Here is an 18,069-nt window from a genome sequence, read left to right on the forward strand (position 1 = left end):
TATTTTACAATTTATAAGGAGCTGTTCAAGTATTTCGTAAGCACAGCGAGGGAAGGGGGTTGTTACGTGAAAGTATGAAAGTGAAACCAGTACAGGCCCAGCTTATGAAATTTTGCTGAAGGGGAGCAGGGTAAGAGCTTTGCTTACCAACGCTGACAAGGGAAGTTGATGAAAAATTGCCAAAATTATGCGAACGTACTACTTGAGCAGCCTCTAACTCATGATTTGTCGATATATTAAAACCCTTATGAGCATTAATGGTATTGTTCTTTTTTTATGCATGCTAGATACACTGATCAGAATAAATTTGTTATCTACTTGAAGACAAGTTGTATACAGTGATACCTTGGCTAACGCAGATGATTCGTTCCGGAATCCCATTCGTTAGCCGAAAAACGATTTCCCATGGGTTTCTATAGGAAAATCATTTGATATGGCCCAGAATTTAAAGATAAATTTTTTAAAAACACCAAGGAAAGCTATAAAAAAAGACAAAAACTGAAAGGCTTAAAATGAATAGCTTAAAAACTGGATAAATCAGAATTTACAAGAAGATGATGTGCTGAAGATAATTTTATTATACCATGTGCACAACCAACACCAATTTTAGTTTACTCTGTCAGACCAGACACGACCCAAGCTCTGTCCCTCCCGGGATAATTTTAGTCTACTGGAGCTGATCCCACAACCCAGTCGAGTTCGTAGGTGTCAAACACCATTTGTGTCCCCACCCATTTGCGATTGTCAACTCATTTCTGTGTCTGATACATGCAGATAGAAAAGCTTCTAGAATGACCAGACATGTTCAGTTTGATGTTGAGTCTTACACAGAAAGAACGCATGCTCCGAAAACATACTTTTTTATCCAATGCATTTTCTATTTTAGCTGAATCTTTAATTTTCCTAAAATAGTTCAAAAAAAAAGAAGTGGAACTACATCTGGAAAAGATTCTGAGGTGGACATGAGTTAATTGGGCTCGAGGAACAGTAATTCTCCGATGATGATTAGTGCACAAATTCAGCTCACGACGCGGTTATTTTAAGACGCGTGTATGCATTAACACGTCAATCTTGTAACGCACAACCCCTTGCAGCGGTTCTAATCCGTTCGGGGGTCAAGAATCGTTGACAATGCATCCCATATAATGTCTGCCCCCAATATAGGCTGGCTACACATTGACAGATAACATTGATTGTTATTTTCTGTTGCTACTCACTAGAGATAGGACAAATATTTGGCTGTTATTCGGTATTCGGCCCTTTTGCCGAATATTCGGTTCTGCCAAATATCTGTGTAAATCTAAGCACAACAAACTAATTGTAAAAAAATCATATTAATTCAAATTTTTTGCATAAATTAACAATTTACTGATTATATTTTATTGCGCTGTGCATACCTATCAGTTTCTATGCAAGAGGTCTAGGAGAGGTCAGGGAGAATTTCTAAGATAAATAAAACATGAAACTGAAAATAGAGTCCTACTGCAATAAGATGGAAGTGAGCATGAGTTACCCAAGTTCACTAACTGAAGGATGTATCTGGACAAAAAAATCTACTGAGCTACTGAATGTGCCAAAGAACATCGAAAGTGGAAAAATAAGTTGTAAATTTTATGATGCATTACTACTTGAGAGTAAATAATGGTTGGCATTTTCTTAATTACATGCAAAATTGCAACAAGTGTTGAAAAAAAAATTGATTCTGTAAGAATAGTGATATTTCGGCTAACGAATGCCTTGGCTTACAAATTATCTGGCTAACAAACATTTTCAGTGATATGAATGCACACACTTAAATAAAATATCCAAGTCTCGTTAGCTGAATTTTCACACCACAATCACCAGAATTACTGCCACTAGGGCCCGATTAATTCATGTCCACCTCAGAATCTTTTTTCAGATGTACCTACGCCTTTTTTCCTGAAATTCTTTGAACCATTTCGTATAAAATGAAAGATTCAGCCAAAATAGAAAATGCATTAAAAAAAAGTAGCCTATGTTTACAGAGCATGTGTTCTTTCAGTGCAAGACTCTTAGCATCAAGCTGAACAGTCTGGAAAATTGTATTTTCAATCCGCATGTATCAGACAGAGAAATGAGCTGACTAATTCACAAATGGATGGACACAGTAATGAACTCTATAGGGTTGTGTCAACACGAGTTTTATAGTAGATTAAAGCTGGTGTTGGTTGTGCACATAATGTGAAATAAAAAAGATGTTCAGCATCTCTCATCTTCCTGTATATTATCATTTATACAATATTGAAGCTGTTCATTTTAGCCTTTAATCAGTTTTTGTCTTTTTTATAGCATTCCTTGGTGTTTTAAAAACTTAACTTTAAATTGTGGGCAGAACCTGAAATGAATCAAATGATTTTCTATAAAAACCTATAGGAAATCATGTTTCAGCTAATGAACATGATTCTAGAATGAATCATCTTCGTTAGCCAAGGTATCACTGTAATATTAAAATACAATATATCATCGGTAAATTTGATGTATCATGACAATAAAAATCTTTCAATTACCAGTTTTTTAATATTTACTTAAATAATAAACTACATAATTAAAACTTAAACAATTAAAATTCAATATCAATTGAAATAACCAATAATTTTATTTTCAATTAAAAATATCTATTTATAATTGTGATGAAAATTGATATTCGGCCACCAAGTAATTGGTGTTCGGCCAAAACATGAGAATATTCGGTAATCGGCCAAATCACTATTGATCCCATCCCTACTACTCACCCATCTGTTCCTCTCTCTCCCGGGGAAGGGAGAAGATATTGAATGCCACAGCCTCTCAACAGAATAGATTTTAGGGAAAAAATTGAAAAAAAGGTTTCTGGAAAATCATAAAAAATCTGTGACATTCCCGCAAAATGTCTGACTTTTTTCGAGACTTCTGTGATGTTTTTCTCACTCTGTGACTTTTCCGTGATGGTAGACACCCTGAACTATAATCACACAGAAATCTTTTAGGCATGATAAAAATTACGAAATTTAGGTATATAAGCTCAAATGCATTTACGAAGAAAAAAAAACTTGTTCAAGATATATCTAATAGCAAACAATTAATCTTAATCAAATTAAATTATTTTTAAACACAATGGTACTGTATTAAGCTTTGAAACACCTAATGTGAGTAATCTTCTAATCCATGTTCAATAGCAATGTATATTTATTAGGCATCATTTCAAAGACCAAAACAAACTATGTAATGGCATCCTCAATGTGTAAAGCAAAATAATGATAATTCACAATATACTTTTTACAAATTCTTAACAATTTTGAGACAATAATATTTGATTAACTGTTTTGATCTCCCTTTATCTTAAAAACTGACAATACTTGTGGAACTGTAAAAGTAAAGAAAATATTCTGACTCTTGAGAACTGGATTGGAATTTTTCAAGATACAATCTTCCACAGTAATAGCCATTTTACCACATGGGAACACAAATACAAATTTTTAAAAAAAATGAAATAAACATAGAACTGCTGTTTCACATCAGAAAAAGTAAAAGAAAAAGGTTGCTATATACTAAAGGTTTTTTTTTTTGCCTATACCCAAACAACTGAACTGGTGGCATGAAAGTAAACCAGTTTGTATCTAATGTTAAAGAATTTTCAGTTTCACCACTGCTCATTGAGAACATATATATATATACAATTTGTGCAATTCTTTTATTATTATTAAGAATAGTACTTTCTTAAGTATGCAGCATAAACAACAGCAGCTACAATATTTTTTAAAATCGACATTGAATACCCATCTCAATATATAAAGTGTTGTCTCTGACTGAAAACGCATAAAATTCATTTCGAGTAATTATAACATTAATAAGACTTCCAACTTAAAACATGTACAATTAATAATGAATTGTATTTTCAACAATATGGTAATCTATATATGTATAAAATTAATATAGCTGATTGCCACAAAGGAAATAAAAATCTGCTTACAAGAGAAATTTGTTTTTTGTGATCATATAAATTTACAAAATGAATCCACATATGGCTCCAAGTAAATGAAATGAAGCAGAGTTAGAATTGAAAAATAAAAGTCACTTGTCCCACGGACCAGTGAATATGAGAACCTACTGGTCCGCAGACATCATGAGTGATCCGCTGAATGAAAAATCTCTTCTGAATAATAGTAATTCATTTTACTGTCATTCAGAAAAGTGATATACCACCAGGGATGTAAAAAGCCATAAAAAAATAATTAGAACTGCAGTCAAACATTATGAAGCCACCACTGTTGATTCTGTGGTTTTATCGATAAGCATGTGTGGAGGTTTAAGAGGCATTACCTTTTAAATTACATTTTCAGAAAACATTTTGCAAAAGATATTTGCTACTAAGAAAGTATAATATACTGAATAGTTTCTTTGCTAAGATTCAAACAGCAACATTGGTAAAAGAAATAATTAAAAGAAAATATCTTTACATAAATGCAAGTGTATTTTCTTACCACATTCAGCAAAAAATAAAACATTTTCAAGCGTCAAACTGACTGGCAACGTTTACCGCTAGTGGTCCCACAGACAAGCAGTTTTTTTCTCGATGGTCCGACTGTTTAATCACTGGTTTTGGACCAGCAGACCACCAATGATTTCGAATGCTGTGAAGACATATGAAATGCTCTCTTGACTACTTGCATCATTAAAAAAAAAAAAATACAATACAAAAAGAAAAAAAAATTATTTTTATATACAGGGTGTCCTGTAAGTGTTAGTACAGCCTGTATATCATCAACCGTCTGTCGTAGAGATATGATTTCAATTTAAAAAATGCTCAACAGGCATTCAAAAATCACCATGCACCAGTTTTGAGATTGAAAATACAGTGTGTAGCAAAATAAAAAAAATCTAAATTTTTATATGGTTCCCCCGTCTTTCCTGATGCCAACAAAAAATTTCCACGTTTATAAGTGCAATAATAACAGAGATATTAGAATTCGAAGGAAATTTGGGAAAGAGCAGCGTTAAATGCTAGAAAACCATTTTACCTGCATTTAACACTGTTTTTTCACGAATTTCCCCCGTTTCTCGAATTCAAATATATCTGTGAATAGTGCAATTAGAAACATAATTTTTTTTGTTGGCATCAAAAGAGACAAGGCAACAACTTTCTAACTGGAAGTTAGAGCATGGGGAGACCATATAAAAATTTAGATTTTTATTATGAAGTATATGTATTTTCACTGTATTTTTCCACACTGTATTTTCACTCTCAAAACTGGTAAATATCGTAATTTTTTAACGCCTACTGAGCATTTCTTAAATTGAAATCATACCTCTACGACAAAGGGTTGATGAGATATAGGCTGTGCTTGCACTTACCGGACACCCTGTATATTGCAAAAATAAAAAAGCAAGGAAGAATTTGACAGAATGTATTGGGTATGATGCAATAAAAAGGATAAAATTCATCTGCAAGTTTTGCCACGTATTGTTTCCTTGAGTTAATAATTCTTCAATGGTTTCTTTTCAGTAACTACAGTTAGGAGAAAAAAATTGACACTAATTTAAATTGATACGAACGACAGAGAAATATACCATATCATCTGATAACCTATTTTTAGAAATAATTATACGTGTTTACTCTGCTACCAAACTTATATCTCTCCCTTCCTTTTTACGCTGCAGGACCCCTACACCTCCAGTAATATAGACAAACTTGAATCGATATAAAATAAATCCACCCGATTTGCCCATGACTGCTGGTCATCTTTTGTTTCCATGTCCGACCTTAAAAATAAAGTTAATCTCCTCCCTCTCTCTACTTATCGATCATGGAATTCTAATTAGAAAAATTTGGAAAATCGGTTTTAACTGACTTAGTGAATTGGTTCATTTCCTACTTACTCAAGTCTTGTAAGTATCCTATTTAATAATATCCTATTAAATCCAATTTAAGCCAAGGTTTTGTTGCTAGTTCTGGTGTACCTCAGGGATCTTTCCTACGCCCATTGTTATTTTGTCTACTCTTTGCTGATGATTTGAAGATTTTTAAAAGTATTGATTGTATTGATGTATGTTATTGCCTACAAAATGAGTTGTCTTTACTTCACGAATGGTGTTTACTTAATAGACTTAATCTCAATATTGATAAATGTTTTGTTCTTTCATTCACTCACAAAAAGAATCAAATCTTTTTTGCGTATAACATTAATAATAGCCAATTGCTTAGAAGAACCTCTGCGACCGATTTGTGTGTTATTTATAGTACTAATTTTAACTTTGCTGATCACATTAGAAATCTTTGTTCTGTGTCATATAAAAAACTTGGCTTGCTTAGAAGAACGTTGAGAGATTTCAATGACAGTAGTACTTTAATACCCCTTTTTGATACGTTTATAAGATCCAAACTAGAATATGGTTCAATCATCTGGAACCCATTTCATGCTTGCCACGAGTCTTGAAATTATTCAAAACAATTTTCTAAAGTATTTATATTTCAAAAAACATGGTCCTTATAACAATATTCTATCTGCCACTCATCTACAAAACAGTTTCAATGTCATTAGTTTATAAAAAACACAGAGATCACTTGCTCATTATTTTTTTCAAGAAATTGTTGACTAACCAAATTGCATACCCATTCTTAACGAAATCTGTTTCAATATTAAGTGCCACAATACAAGATCTAATTACTTATTTCCTGTCAAATCATTCCATACTAATATTGGTAGTTACTGTGATGTAAACAGATTTATAATGAGCTTCCTCGACATCTGGATATTTTTCATTTGTCTGTTACAGACTTTAGAAGATTTTTACTGTGATTGCATTGTATGTATCTTCGTGTAGAGTTTTTGTATTTTGCATAATTTTCGTTACTTTTTATTTGTCTTTTGTGTGTAGTCATATTTTTTATTCTGTGCTAATTTTTATTTTTACTGCAAGCTGTAATTGGGTCTAAACCTGTAGCTTGTATTTCAAATAAAAAATAAAAATATTTTACTTTATTTTACTTGTCGTCTCATTTCTCGATTAGCCCTGTTATATAAGATTTTCCATGGTGATTTCAACTTTGATACTTCTGGTATTCTAGACACACTATCCTACATGTCCAGAAGACTTGACCATTCCCTTAAATTAAAACCTATTTTTGCTTCTACTGACTGCCTTAAATACAGCTTCTTTCCTCATACCATTGGTGAATGGAATAAACTTCCCCAATATTTTTTTATCACTAGTTTTTTGTCCAATATCAAACAATATCTGTCACTTTCAATCGCATCTTCTTGTATAGGCCCCAGAGCGAACAATATTGTATAAATAAATAAATGTGAATATGGCCAGTCTAAGGAGTTTTATTGATACTTAGATACCGATGCATGTATAGCAGCATTTTCAATTAGCACTTTCACAGGACATGGTCAAACATAAAGGGAACCAAGGATAGGAAAGAAATGAACACATAATTTATTATTTTCCATAATCATTTCAAGATAGTTCTTTCATTTGTGACTGCTGTCAACAAGACACTGAAAATCATGCTGACCAAGAACAAATTTTGACTGAATTTTTCTCAGAATATTAAAATATTTGATGTAAAAAAATAATAGTTTGAGCAATTCTTTCTTAATTTACACAATGATAAGCCAAAATTATTTTTTTACTTCTTTATACCGTATTCGATGGCATGCTGTAAAAAATGGGGAAGACAAGCTTTTGGAATGTTAGAGTCTGGTCTATTCTCGGCATGCAAAGGTTAAGAGCGTTTCCATAAGAATCATATGATACATTCAGAAGAACGATATCAATCTATGTTAAATACTGAGTAAATACACAAAAAGAAAAAAATAATAGTTGTCACTGTATCAATCATGTTTTGTTCAAGAATTTAATGACAATAATGAAAATTAAACATTTACTTATCACTCTAACCTAATTATCGGCAATATTATCAATCAATTGACATTTGCAATAAACTAAGATTTCAGATATCGAATAAAAACATGAAATTTGACCAACATCTAGGTTAGTTTGTAAAACAGAAAGCATCCTAAAATGCAGAGAACAGACAAGCTTCAAGTCAGCCATTTCAATCGACTCTTAGAGCAAAGGTACTTAAATTATTTATTTTTATGGAATCTTTGACTCGAATTCTATGGCACGCTGGAAAATACAGGTATTCTGGCATGCTGGTCTCCCTCATGGTTTCCCAGCACGCCAGTATATGGTAACAATAAAATAAACTTTTAAAAATACCATATAGGAAATATTTCTAAAGTAAAATTTTGCATTCGCATAGTTTCAACAAACAGTAACAGTGATAATATGAGAGAAAAAAAAGAAAATACAGCAGTACCCCAACTGACATAAATAAATTACACGATTTTCTGCAAAAAATGCACCTTCTAAAAATTCAAACACAGTTACAGGTTACATTCAAACATTATTATTAATCAAATAATAATTATTTAGTCCATCAGAATGCCATATGTAACAAAGAAACTACGCATATTTTTGAGAGGCTATAGTACAAGTTATGGAAGCCTTTTAAGGATAAAAGCTGCAGTGATTTTTCGGGAACCTCAAAGCTTATATGGCATCTGCTGTTTTTACAGATTGGTCACAGTTTGAGACCTGAAGTCTAATGTTATTGCCACTCTTTAAAAGAAAATCTCTGTTCAATGTGATTCTAATTAGTGATTATGAGTCTGCAACTCTTAATTTCAACCTTCAAGGTGGAAGTTGTTTCCTTGCCTCCACATACAAGTAGCTGATTTTTATTGATAGATTAAGGTGATATCAAAACATTCAACACACACTACTCATGATATTTGTTTGCACAGGTTTTAGGGAATTACATAAATTTTCAAGAATTGGACTCCATTCACAAGGCAAGTTAGATTTTATTAAGCCATCAGTGTTGAAATAACTTTTTTTTCTTTCCATTTAGTACATTGAGCTGGAATTGGTATAGTTTTGTTTGTTGTTTTCATCAAGAGGAAGGTGTTTTTCTGAATTTTGGTTCTAATTAACTCAAATTTATATACATTTGTATGTATGATTGTAACCCCCCCCCCCACCCCCCGGCCAACTTATGCAAATTCGATGTACGTGCTTATCATCTGTCCCATCTATCAGGTAATTTTGGGGTATCCCTGTATATATTAAATGCTTTGACTGTCTCACCCAGTCCCAGCGCAGTGCCAAACCTGCTTTTGATCAGTCTGAGGGCCTTGTTTTTTATGCTCTTATGGTTCATTCAAGGAAAGCTACCTTTTCCTAGATGTTGCAAAGTAGCGTAGTGGTAAGATGCTAGTCTTCCACTATGAAGGCTACAATCAAAGTCCACAGGTTCAAATCCAACCAAAGAACATCAGAAACAAGTTCTTTACCTACTGGACCTGGGGTGACCACCGATAGATGGCGCCTTAATTTCCCACCTAACTCCACTGGTTCAAAATTGCTGTATAGCGATATATGACCGTAATAGGTGTGTGATAAAGTAGATATTGCAAAGAGGTCAACTTGAAAAAGAGTCTACTGGTCTCTGCTGCGAAGATGGGGTTGAATGGTTTATTCTCAAAAAGTTGGTTTTAACTTATGACTTTGCATATCATTCATATATTGCACTATTTAAGGTCTAGAAAGGGCTTTACCAAAATATTTTTTGAAATTGGGGAAAAAATTAACCAGTGCAAAAACTTGAACAGTTTTATTATTCTTAACATTTTATCATCAAAAATTGTTTTTACAAGTGTGCCAAATCAATATTTGACATTAAAAAAGGGAAAAGAAAAAAAGGAGAGGAATGGCAGTGTGAAATAAGACTATGATTCTCTAGATTCTGTGTAAATTAGTCATACGTCAAAATATTGCCTCTTGAGGAAATTTATTTTGCGAAAATCTGTAAAGTATTCTACATACTCCAATATACAAAGATTGGTATTTTTCAAGTGATGGTATTCATTTATTTATTGGAGACTCAGAATACATACATGTGAGTCTACTGCCTGGGGGTTCTTTCAACGTGAGGATTATGTCAAAGCTGAAGGGACTTAAATCTCTGTATAAGCTCAGACACATCTATTCATTTTTCCTCATACATGCTATTGTTATTTCACTGGACTAATTAGAATAGGATCTTGTTCAGAATGAAGCTGGTTTCAAACTACTACACAAACAATACCTTGAACAAGAATATGAATCCACAAACCTGTTGATCAAAAATTCAATGTGATTTATTACACAAGATCTATTACTAGTTATATTTTACTTCATTGCAAAAAAGAATATACTGACATAATTGCTTTCACTACTATATTAGAGCCCTCTTTTTGTTCTTTATCTTTTTTTAAATACATATAACACGCTGAGAAAATCTGACAAGAAACATATAATTTCATGAACAACAAAGCATAAAACCGTAAAAATTAATTTATAAGCCACATGAAACACCTCGCACCATCATATATTGAGAAGCAAATGAGACAAATATTTTAATTTTTTCACTTTTCAGTCTTCATGTTCTCTAAAACATTATAAAAGTTTGCTACACTAACTGCATCCCATCTTTGCTCACTACCACCATTATTCGATAAAATGTTTTGTTGGCTATGAGATGTAAAATTATTCATGCCAGAGATATTTGCAGAACCTAAAGCACTTGATGACATATTATTTGTTTCATGTGTCCTTGCATTTTGTCTAATCACAAAATTATTTTTGGAATTGTGCATACTGACAAAATTATTAAGAGCTGATAAACCCAGTGCTGATTGATCAGATGATGATGATGAAAAGTCTCTTTCCCTGGAATAGTATGGCACCACAGCATTTTGACTGGGAACACTATGGATCAAAAACGGTGAAGGAGTGAGAATGTCATTTATTCCACTCGAAAAAGCTATATATGGGCTACGACTTGACTGTGATGAAATGTCTAGGCACATGTTAGGAAGAGACTGAGGTAAAGTTGCCACTTTCAGTGAGTTATCTAGAGAAAAGTAAAAGAAAATTAAAAACCATTATTTTGTCAGTCTTGTACACAAGATTTAAATACAATAACTAATGAAAATAAATTTAATAGATACCAGGAAAAAACTTGATTTCAAATATACAGTAGTGATAATTACCCAATAAAAAAATATAAAAAGATCTATTTGAAACCAGTTCAAGTAAAATAATTTCATGCAAGAAATTAAAAAAAAAAAATTCTATGGGAATAATACATAAAATAAAACTTGTTTAATTTAAACTTTTATAGATTTTTTTTGTTTCCTTTTTAATACTAAAACTTCTTGTTTCATTAGAGTTTTTTTCAGAATGATTTAGACAAGTCAAAGTTGGAGGGAAAAATCATGGCTTTTGAATGAGCAAATTCAGTTAGGAAAAAGAAAGTGTGTGACAAAACAAGTATAAAGAAACGTTGAGTCAGTTCTGAAGTTAAACCAGTTAAACCTATGTTTTATGATATACTTTTATAAAACAAAATAGAGTACACTTATTTCTTTGAAAATGGCACCCCAAACAGCACCTAAAAAATATGTCAGAATTTTATTTGCTTTTCAAGTTGAATTTATTTTAACTCAGGTAAAAAAGAATTGCCATTGCTGATTGGAAACCGGCAAAACTCATAATTTCATTAAAAAACCTATCTGTGTGGAAAAACAAGTCCAATAAAGGTGTTTGAATGACAAGTGGGCTATTTCAAATATAAATTGTCAGTAAAGAAAAATACCAAAACGTTAATCCGCAAAGTTAAAATTTGTTTGTGTCAAATTTTTCTTTGATAATTTAATGCTCATTTTAACACTGTTCAGCTGAAGTGCATCGAGAATATGTACCAATCGATACAAATTATGTGTTGCTCAACCTATGTATCAAGTTGTACCATTCAAAATCTAATACTTCTTATTGTCATTAAGAGTATAGAAAGCATAGGAAAGCACAAATTGTAATACATTAATGAAAGTATATTTCCTTGATAGCATTGACTGATAAGCAAAATTTGGGAAACAGGTTTAAACTGATGATCATGAACTGTTTCCGTAAATCAAGTTTTAAACATGGTCGAGAAATTCTACAGTGATGCTGATTCCAGAAAAGTGGAATTATGTAGCAGTTGAGAGATCAATCATTATAATTTATCAATTATTAAAATTTTTAAAAATTACATAACTGATGATCAGATAAAATTTTAATATAATTGTAATTATTATACTATGTGAATATTAATTATTAAATTGCAATTTGTACCCATTTCATGGATCTCGGATAGGTTAATTGTATAATTTCAATTTTGGATATTCAACTTTTTTCCACGGACTTGGGACCTCAAATTAACTAAGTTTGGAAATTGCCTTTTTGATTTTCCTGGTCTATTTAGAACTCATATACAATTATACCATTACATCCTAGCATATTACACAAGATTTTTGCAAAAACTTCAGAGATTTAACTTATCAATTGAGCTTTAGGTATTGAATAAAATATCTGTTTTAATATGCCTTGAACCAACTTGGAATGTACTGTTGTACTTTTATAGTAATGTGTGTCTAAACAATGTTGTGTCACAAAGAGTCAGCTGAGGTTTGTCTTCCTCATTTTAGTTATTTGGTTTCTTTCCACTACCCCCCCCCCCAAATTCCACAGTGGAATGGTGTAAAAGCTAGGGATGGGACGAATAGTGATTTGACCAAATACCAAAAATTTGATAGCCAAACATCAATTTTCTTAAAACTTATCCCAATCATGAATAAAATTGATTTTTTAATTTAAAATGAAATTACTAGTAATTTTAAATAATTGAATTTTAATTATGAAATTTATTATTTAAATAAATATTAAAAAATGGAAATTGTGAAAGACTTTCATTGTCATAATACAGGCAATAAAATTTAACGATCATACCTGTATATTGTTTTTTAATATTACTTAAGGAATCAATCTTTTTAACACTTTTACCAATTATACATCTAATTTAGAAAATGTCAACCATTATTTACCATGAACTATTAAGACAAAATTTATGACTTATTTTCTTATATTTCTCCCTTATATGTACTTTGTCCCTTTCAATAGCTCAATAGGTATCTTGTCTGGGTACATCATTGAGTTAGTGAACTTGCGTAATTCATGTTCACTTCCACTTTATTGCAGTAGCATTATATTTTTAGTTTCACATTTTCCTTCCACGAATAAATTTTCCTAGAAATTCATTCTGGCATAACCTCTTTCAAAGAAAGGGATATACACCACACAATAAAATATAATCAGTAAATTTTTAATTTATGGAAAACATTCCAATTTACATTCCAATATAATTTTTAAAATTAGTTTGTTGTGCTTTGCCAGTTGCTCAAACGCGGCTACCAAGACATTTTTTACAGCTGCTCGATGGAAATGACCACGGCTGTCCTCTATGGGTGTTTTCCCTAACGACGACGTAAAAGCTAGTGTGAAATCTAATTTTCTGCGAAAATCCAGAGAAATTTTAACAAATCCGGAGAGCAGGAGGCAGGATGGAAAATCCAGAGTCTTCTGCCTAAATCCGGAGAATTGGCAGGTCTGAGATTGTTTATAAAAGTAATGAAACCAGAATTGGAATACAAATGATTGATTTAATTTCTGCAAGCTCAGCTGAAAGCTGATTTGAGTGGCACCAAAATTGAAATGTTTAAACATAGAAATCCTACTAAGATGGAATTAAATACAAAATTATACTATCACAGAAATCTATCAACACTGAAATAATGAGGAAAAAAATAGGTTTTCGATCAGGATCATTTAAAAAAAAAAAATAAATGATTCCAGATATTAAAATTTGTTTCAATACATTACAAAATGTTGAAGATCAAATTTCGGTGATGCACATGGCTAAGATTTCTGTACCGTGAAATCTTTAATTTAAACACATGCCTATTCTAATTTTTTTTTTTTTAATGTTTCTTCTCTCTCTCTCTCAAAATTTAACATTTTTCAAGTTCTTGCAAAAGGATGATAATATTAAGCTTATCATTGAAATAACAGATATTCAAAGATTTTCTATTTTTCTAGCTAGATAGGAATTATAGTTATCTTACTTGAAACTGGAACCAAAGAATGTATCTGAGATGAAGAATGAGTAGACATACTATCTACAGCTTGAATGTTTTGTGTCAGTTTTGCAGCAGATGGATAAATTTCTGGACTAACTCCTGATGAAACCACAACAGAAGAAGGTGGCAAAGTATCTTGCTTCTGAACTAATGGTGGTAAAGGCATTTGAATCCTGTGGTGATTCTTCCTTCTCATGTGGGTGGCTTTAAATAAATATAATGCAATGCAACAAATTTAAAATTGAGATTACATAAAAATTTGAGGCAAATTGAAGAGAATAAGAGAAAGATTTCTCTTCAGTGCTTTTATAGAGCATTGGAAAATAACAGCTGAAAATCCAGAGTTAAAAAAAATTCATGAATAAACTTATCCCCTTATTGCAATACTAATGAGAAAATTAATTGAATGTGATATATATGAAGACTTTGTTTCAAGATATTATTTTTCATTACAAAAAAAAATCAGTTTATCTAAATAGTCATAAAGCATATCGAAGAACTGAAGTGTTATTTAATACAGAGCAAGCTGCTTAATGTGATCACTTAGGGAGTCTGGATATTGGACAAAGAATCAATTGGATGACTACATCTAAAACGATACTTGATTCCACACTTTTCTTTATACACAAACTGGTTGCAAAATGTTCAATCGTGCCAATGCTTTTGACCGATTCTTTTTGGCAACTTATCACACCAAAAAAGAGCAAAACGTTTCTAATCTTAAATCTAAAACAAATTACATAGCTGTAAATAAGAAACCTAGTATAGTTTATTTATTGGAATCGCTTCTACACACTATTTGACCATTAAACTACAATGAAAGGGAATTGGTAAAATGAAAGTATAGAACCCTTGCTAGCAGCTTACTGTAAAGATGATATAATCAGCTTCTGTCTGTAGAAGATTCCATAAAGGTGGTTTGAATACAAGACAAAAGCTCATCTATTGTTCTAAGTAGAAATGCATGCATGCATGTCCATACAACATCTTGCAACACTGTTGCTCCCTTCATCAAATATTTGAGTTGATCATTTTTTTTCAATGTTTTATCAGAGAAAAACCCACATATGCACAATACAAAAATTATGAAAAGTGTTATAATTTTTCAAATCTATAATGCAAACCAGGTAAATCAGATAAAGACCTAAAATTTACAGAAAATTGACTAACTAAGTTTGTTGTGAGCAAAAGGTAAGAATATTTGTTAAGGCTGCCATATGAAGTCAACGATTGACCTGCAGATACATTCATGACTGAATGTAAATATACTTATAAGCAATATGATTAACATTTTCAGTATTGTAAACCAAGGTTACTTCACTCAATAATAATGATGTTTTGCTTTGAAAGAAGCTTTTACAAGCATAATTAAGGGTTTCCGACTTTCAACCCATAAATGCTAGTGTAGCATTCTTTTTCAGTTGTTTGCACTATTATTTTATTTTCAGTAATCGACTAACAGCCATTTGGTGAAAGCGTCATATTTAAATAGTGAAATTTTCTCTAAAAAAAGGGGCCAAAAATTACAACTCAAGAAAGATCAACTCACATTATTTTGACACCAAATTGAATACAGCGTGTCCAGATCAAACAACCCTATTTTAATCAGTTCTTACAGTTTACAAGAAGTTGGAAGGGTAGGAATGATTAAGTACACAGGGTGTCCTGTAAGTGATAATGCAGCCTTTATCTCATCAACCGTTTGTTGTAGAGGTATGGTTTAATATATAAAATTCAAATTTAAAAAATGCTGAAAAAGTGTTCAAAAATTACCCTGTACCTGTTTTGAGAGTGAAAATACAGTGCATCACAAAATAAAAAAAAAATAAATAAAAAATGTTTATAACTGTGATATTTGCTGAGATATTCAAATTAAAAAAATCTGAGAAAAGTTATAAGGATAGCATAAATGAAGGAAAGGAGTGTTGTCTGTTAGTTTTTGCTGTTATTTCCCAACTTTTCTCCAATTTTCGGAGAAGTGAATATTGGTTAAAAACATGGGATTTTTTTTTTTTGCTCAGAAAAGACAGGGCAACAACTTCCTAACTGGAGGTTAGAGGACAAGGAGACTGTACAAATTTAGAATTTTTATTTTTAAATTAAAATTTTTTTTTATTTTGTGTTACACACTTTCATTTATGTATATTCAAAAGTTTTTCTAACATCGACACTGTCATGAACACACACACACTCTCTCTCTTCCCCCATAGTGAAACCACACTCTCACACACATAGATATATCAGGAAAGCAACACAAAAAAAAAAAAAAAAAATTATCACAAAAGCAACAAAAAAGTCCCCCCCCCCTGCAGGAATTCCATAGCTGCCAACTTTTGAAAATTAAAATTCGGGAGATTTTCGCGCGAACCCGTATTTTATGCTAAAACCACTCCCTAATAAATACGAAAGGGATTTTTCTAAATGAAATAGGGATTTTCCACACATAAAAGTTAAAGCGTTGGGGAATAAAATCCCTACTCGAAAAAACTGAAGTCTAATTAAAATAGGGATTTTACACACATGGAAGTTAAACCCTTGGGAATAAAATCTCTACGCAAAAAACAAGTGAAATTGGACGCCAAAACTTCAAAATGGTGATCTAAAAAAATAAATAAATACTGTGTTCAATCAGAAACGCTGTGAACAAACATTCTGCGCGAATGACCCCAAAATCATCGGAAGATGAAGGGAAAAAGTGTCAATTTTTGAAGAACACTGACTCTTGAGACACTTGCTTGATGTTTTTTTTCATTTCACATGGGTGATGATGTCAGTCTTTCCACCATGACCGATGTTTATGTCAGTAACACAACTTGTACAAAAAAGAAAAAGTCGGCCCTCTTCTGGAACGTTTGATGAAAGGAAATTCATCGGAATAAGTATCTTGAAAATTTATTAACTATGTTTTTGCTTATCAGTATTCATGTTTTGTTATATCGCACATACGTAACTTCAACAAAAGAAATTTTGACCATATGCGAGTCACTATAATCAATTATTATCCAGGACTATTGGCTGCTAAGCTATTTCCCTGCACGATAAGACAAACAACTTTCTTGTTACCATCAGAGGGTTTGTAAAATGGGGAATTTCCCCATTTATATGACGTTTGAAATCATTTCGAAAGGAGGAAAAAAAAAGAGGCTTCATGCCCCACAAGAAATTCCTTAAGGATTGTTTTCATAAGCAGGGATTTTTTTTAATGAAGTAGAGAATTTTTAGGGACAATTAGAGGGATTTTTTTGATTTTCGTAAAATTTCGGGAGATTTAAGAACTTTTCGGGAGGTCGAGGGATGAAGCTAAAATTCGGGAGATTCCCGGAAAATTCGGGAGACTTGGCAGCTATGGAATTCTATGATGCATTTTTCTTATATTGAGATACGTACAAGATTGCGCAACATGATCACATCACCTGAGACAAACAATAGGCAAAGTCACGTTTTTAAAAACGTGCCTCTGAACTAATCAGCACCCTTGTTGTTGTTAGGCGATGATGCTCAACCAATTAGGAGAGTTTTAAATCGATATAAAGTTAGTACTGACCACATTTTCCAGCAGAGAGTGATGAGGGTTTCATGGGGGTAAGTCATGTGTTGAAATGTTTAACACATTCTCTCGAAAAACAGAAAATAAACCCTGACGATGTTTCCCAGGGTTACCTCAAGCTCTACGGCTATTCGCCAGTGAAAGGTGATGATGGGTGAGTTGATAAAAATTTTGTTATTATTATGAATGACCTTTTTTGTATAAATCCTGTGTACTGTGAGAGTGCCCTCATTCGTGTATATTCTATATTGAGTTATTTGCGCAATGTACCTCAATTAGGGATATCCATGAATAAAATTAACTTTTAATTCTCTAAATGAAGGTGAAGTATCATGATTATTTTTGCAATGTCCTATCAATATTTCAAGGTCATATATGTTGAGTGTAATTCTACAATAAAGCCATGCAAGTGCGTAACATAGAGTACTGATATTTTATTATTATTAATATACG

The 18,069-nt window shown here is 32.0% G+C and overlaps 1 protein-coding gene across 3 annotated transcripts in view; it reads right to left on the reverse strand.

Annotated features, from left to right (window-relative positions):
* Positions 1-10,196: 10,196 nt before the first annotated feature.
* LOC149083349 (uncharacterized) overlaps positions 10,197-18,069 on the reverse strand; it is a 148,463-nt gene continuing 140,590 nt past the window's right edge. For all 3 annotated transcript variants that reach the window (XM_089236597.1, XM_089236598.1, XM_089236599.1), the window contains exons 27-28: positions 14,055-14,273; positions 10,197-10,966 (exon numbers count right to left, since the gene is read on the reverse strand). In XM_089236597.1, coding sequence (XP_089092723.1) covers positions 10,479-10,966; positions 14,055-14,273 — 707 coding nt within the window. In that variant the 3' untranslated portion in view covers positions 10,197-10,478. The remainder of the gene's footprint in view (positions 10,967-14,054; positions 14,274-18,069) is intronic.

The sequence above is a fragment of the Pholcus phalangioides genome, unplaced genomic scaffold, assembly GCF_987345545.1.
Source record: "Pholcus phalangioides strain wild (caught in Gottingen) unplaced genomic scaffold, Ppha-v1.0 ptg000009l_1, whole genome shotgun sequence".
Taxonomy (NCBI): Eukaryota; Metazoa; Arthropoda; class Arachnida; order Araneae; family Pholcidae; genus Pholcus; species Pholcus phalangioides.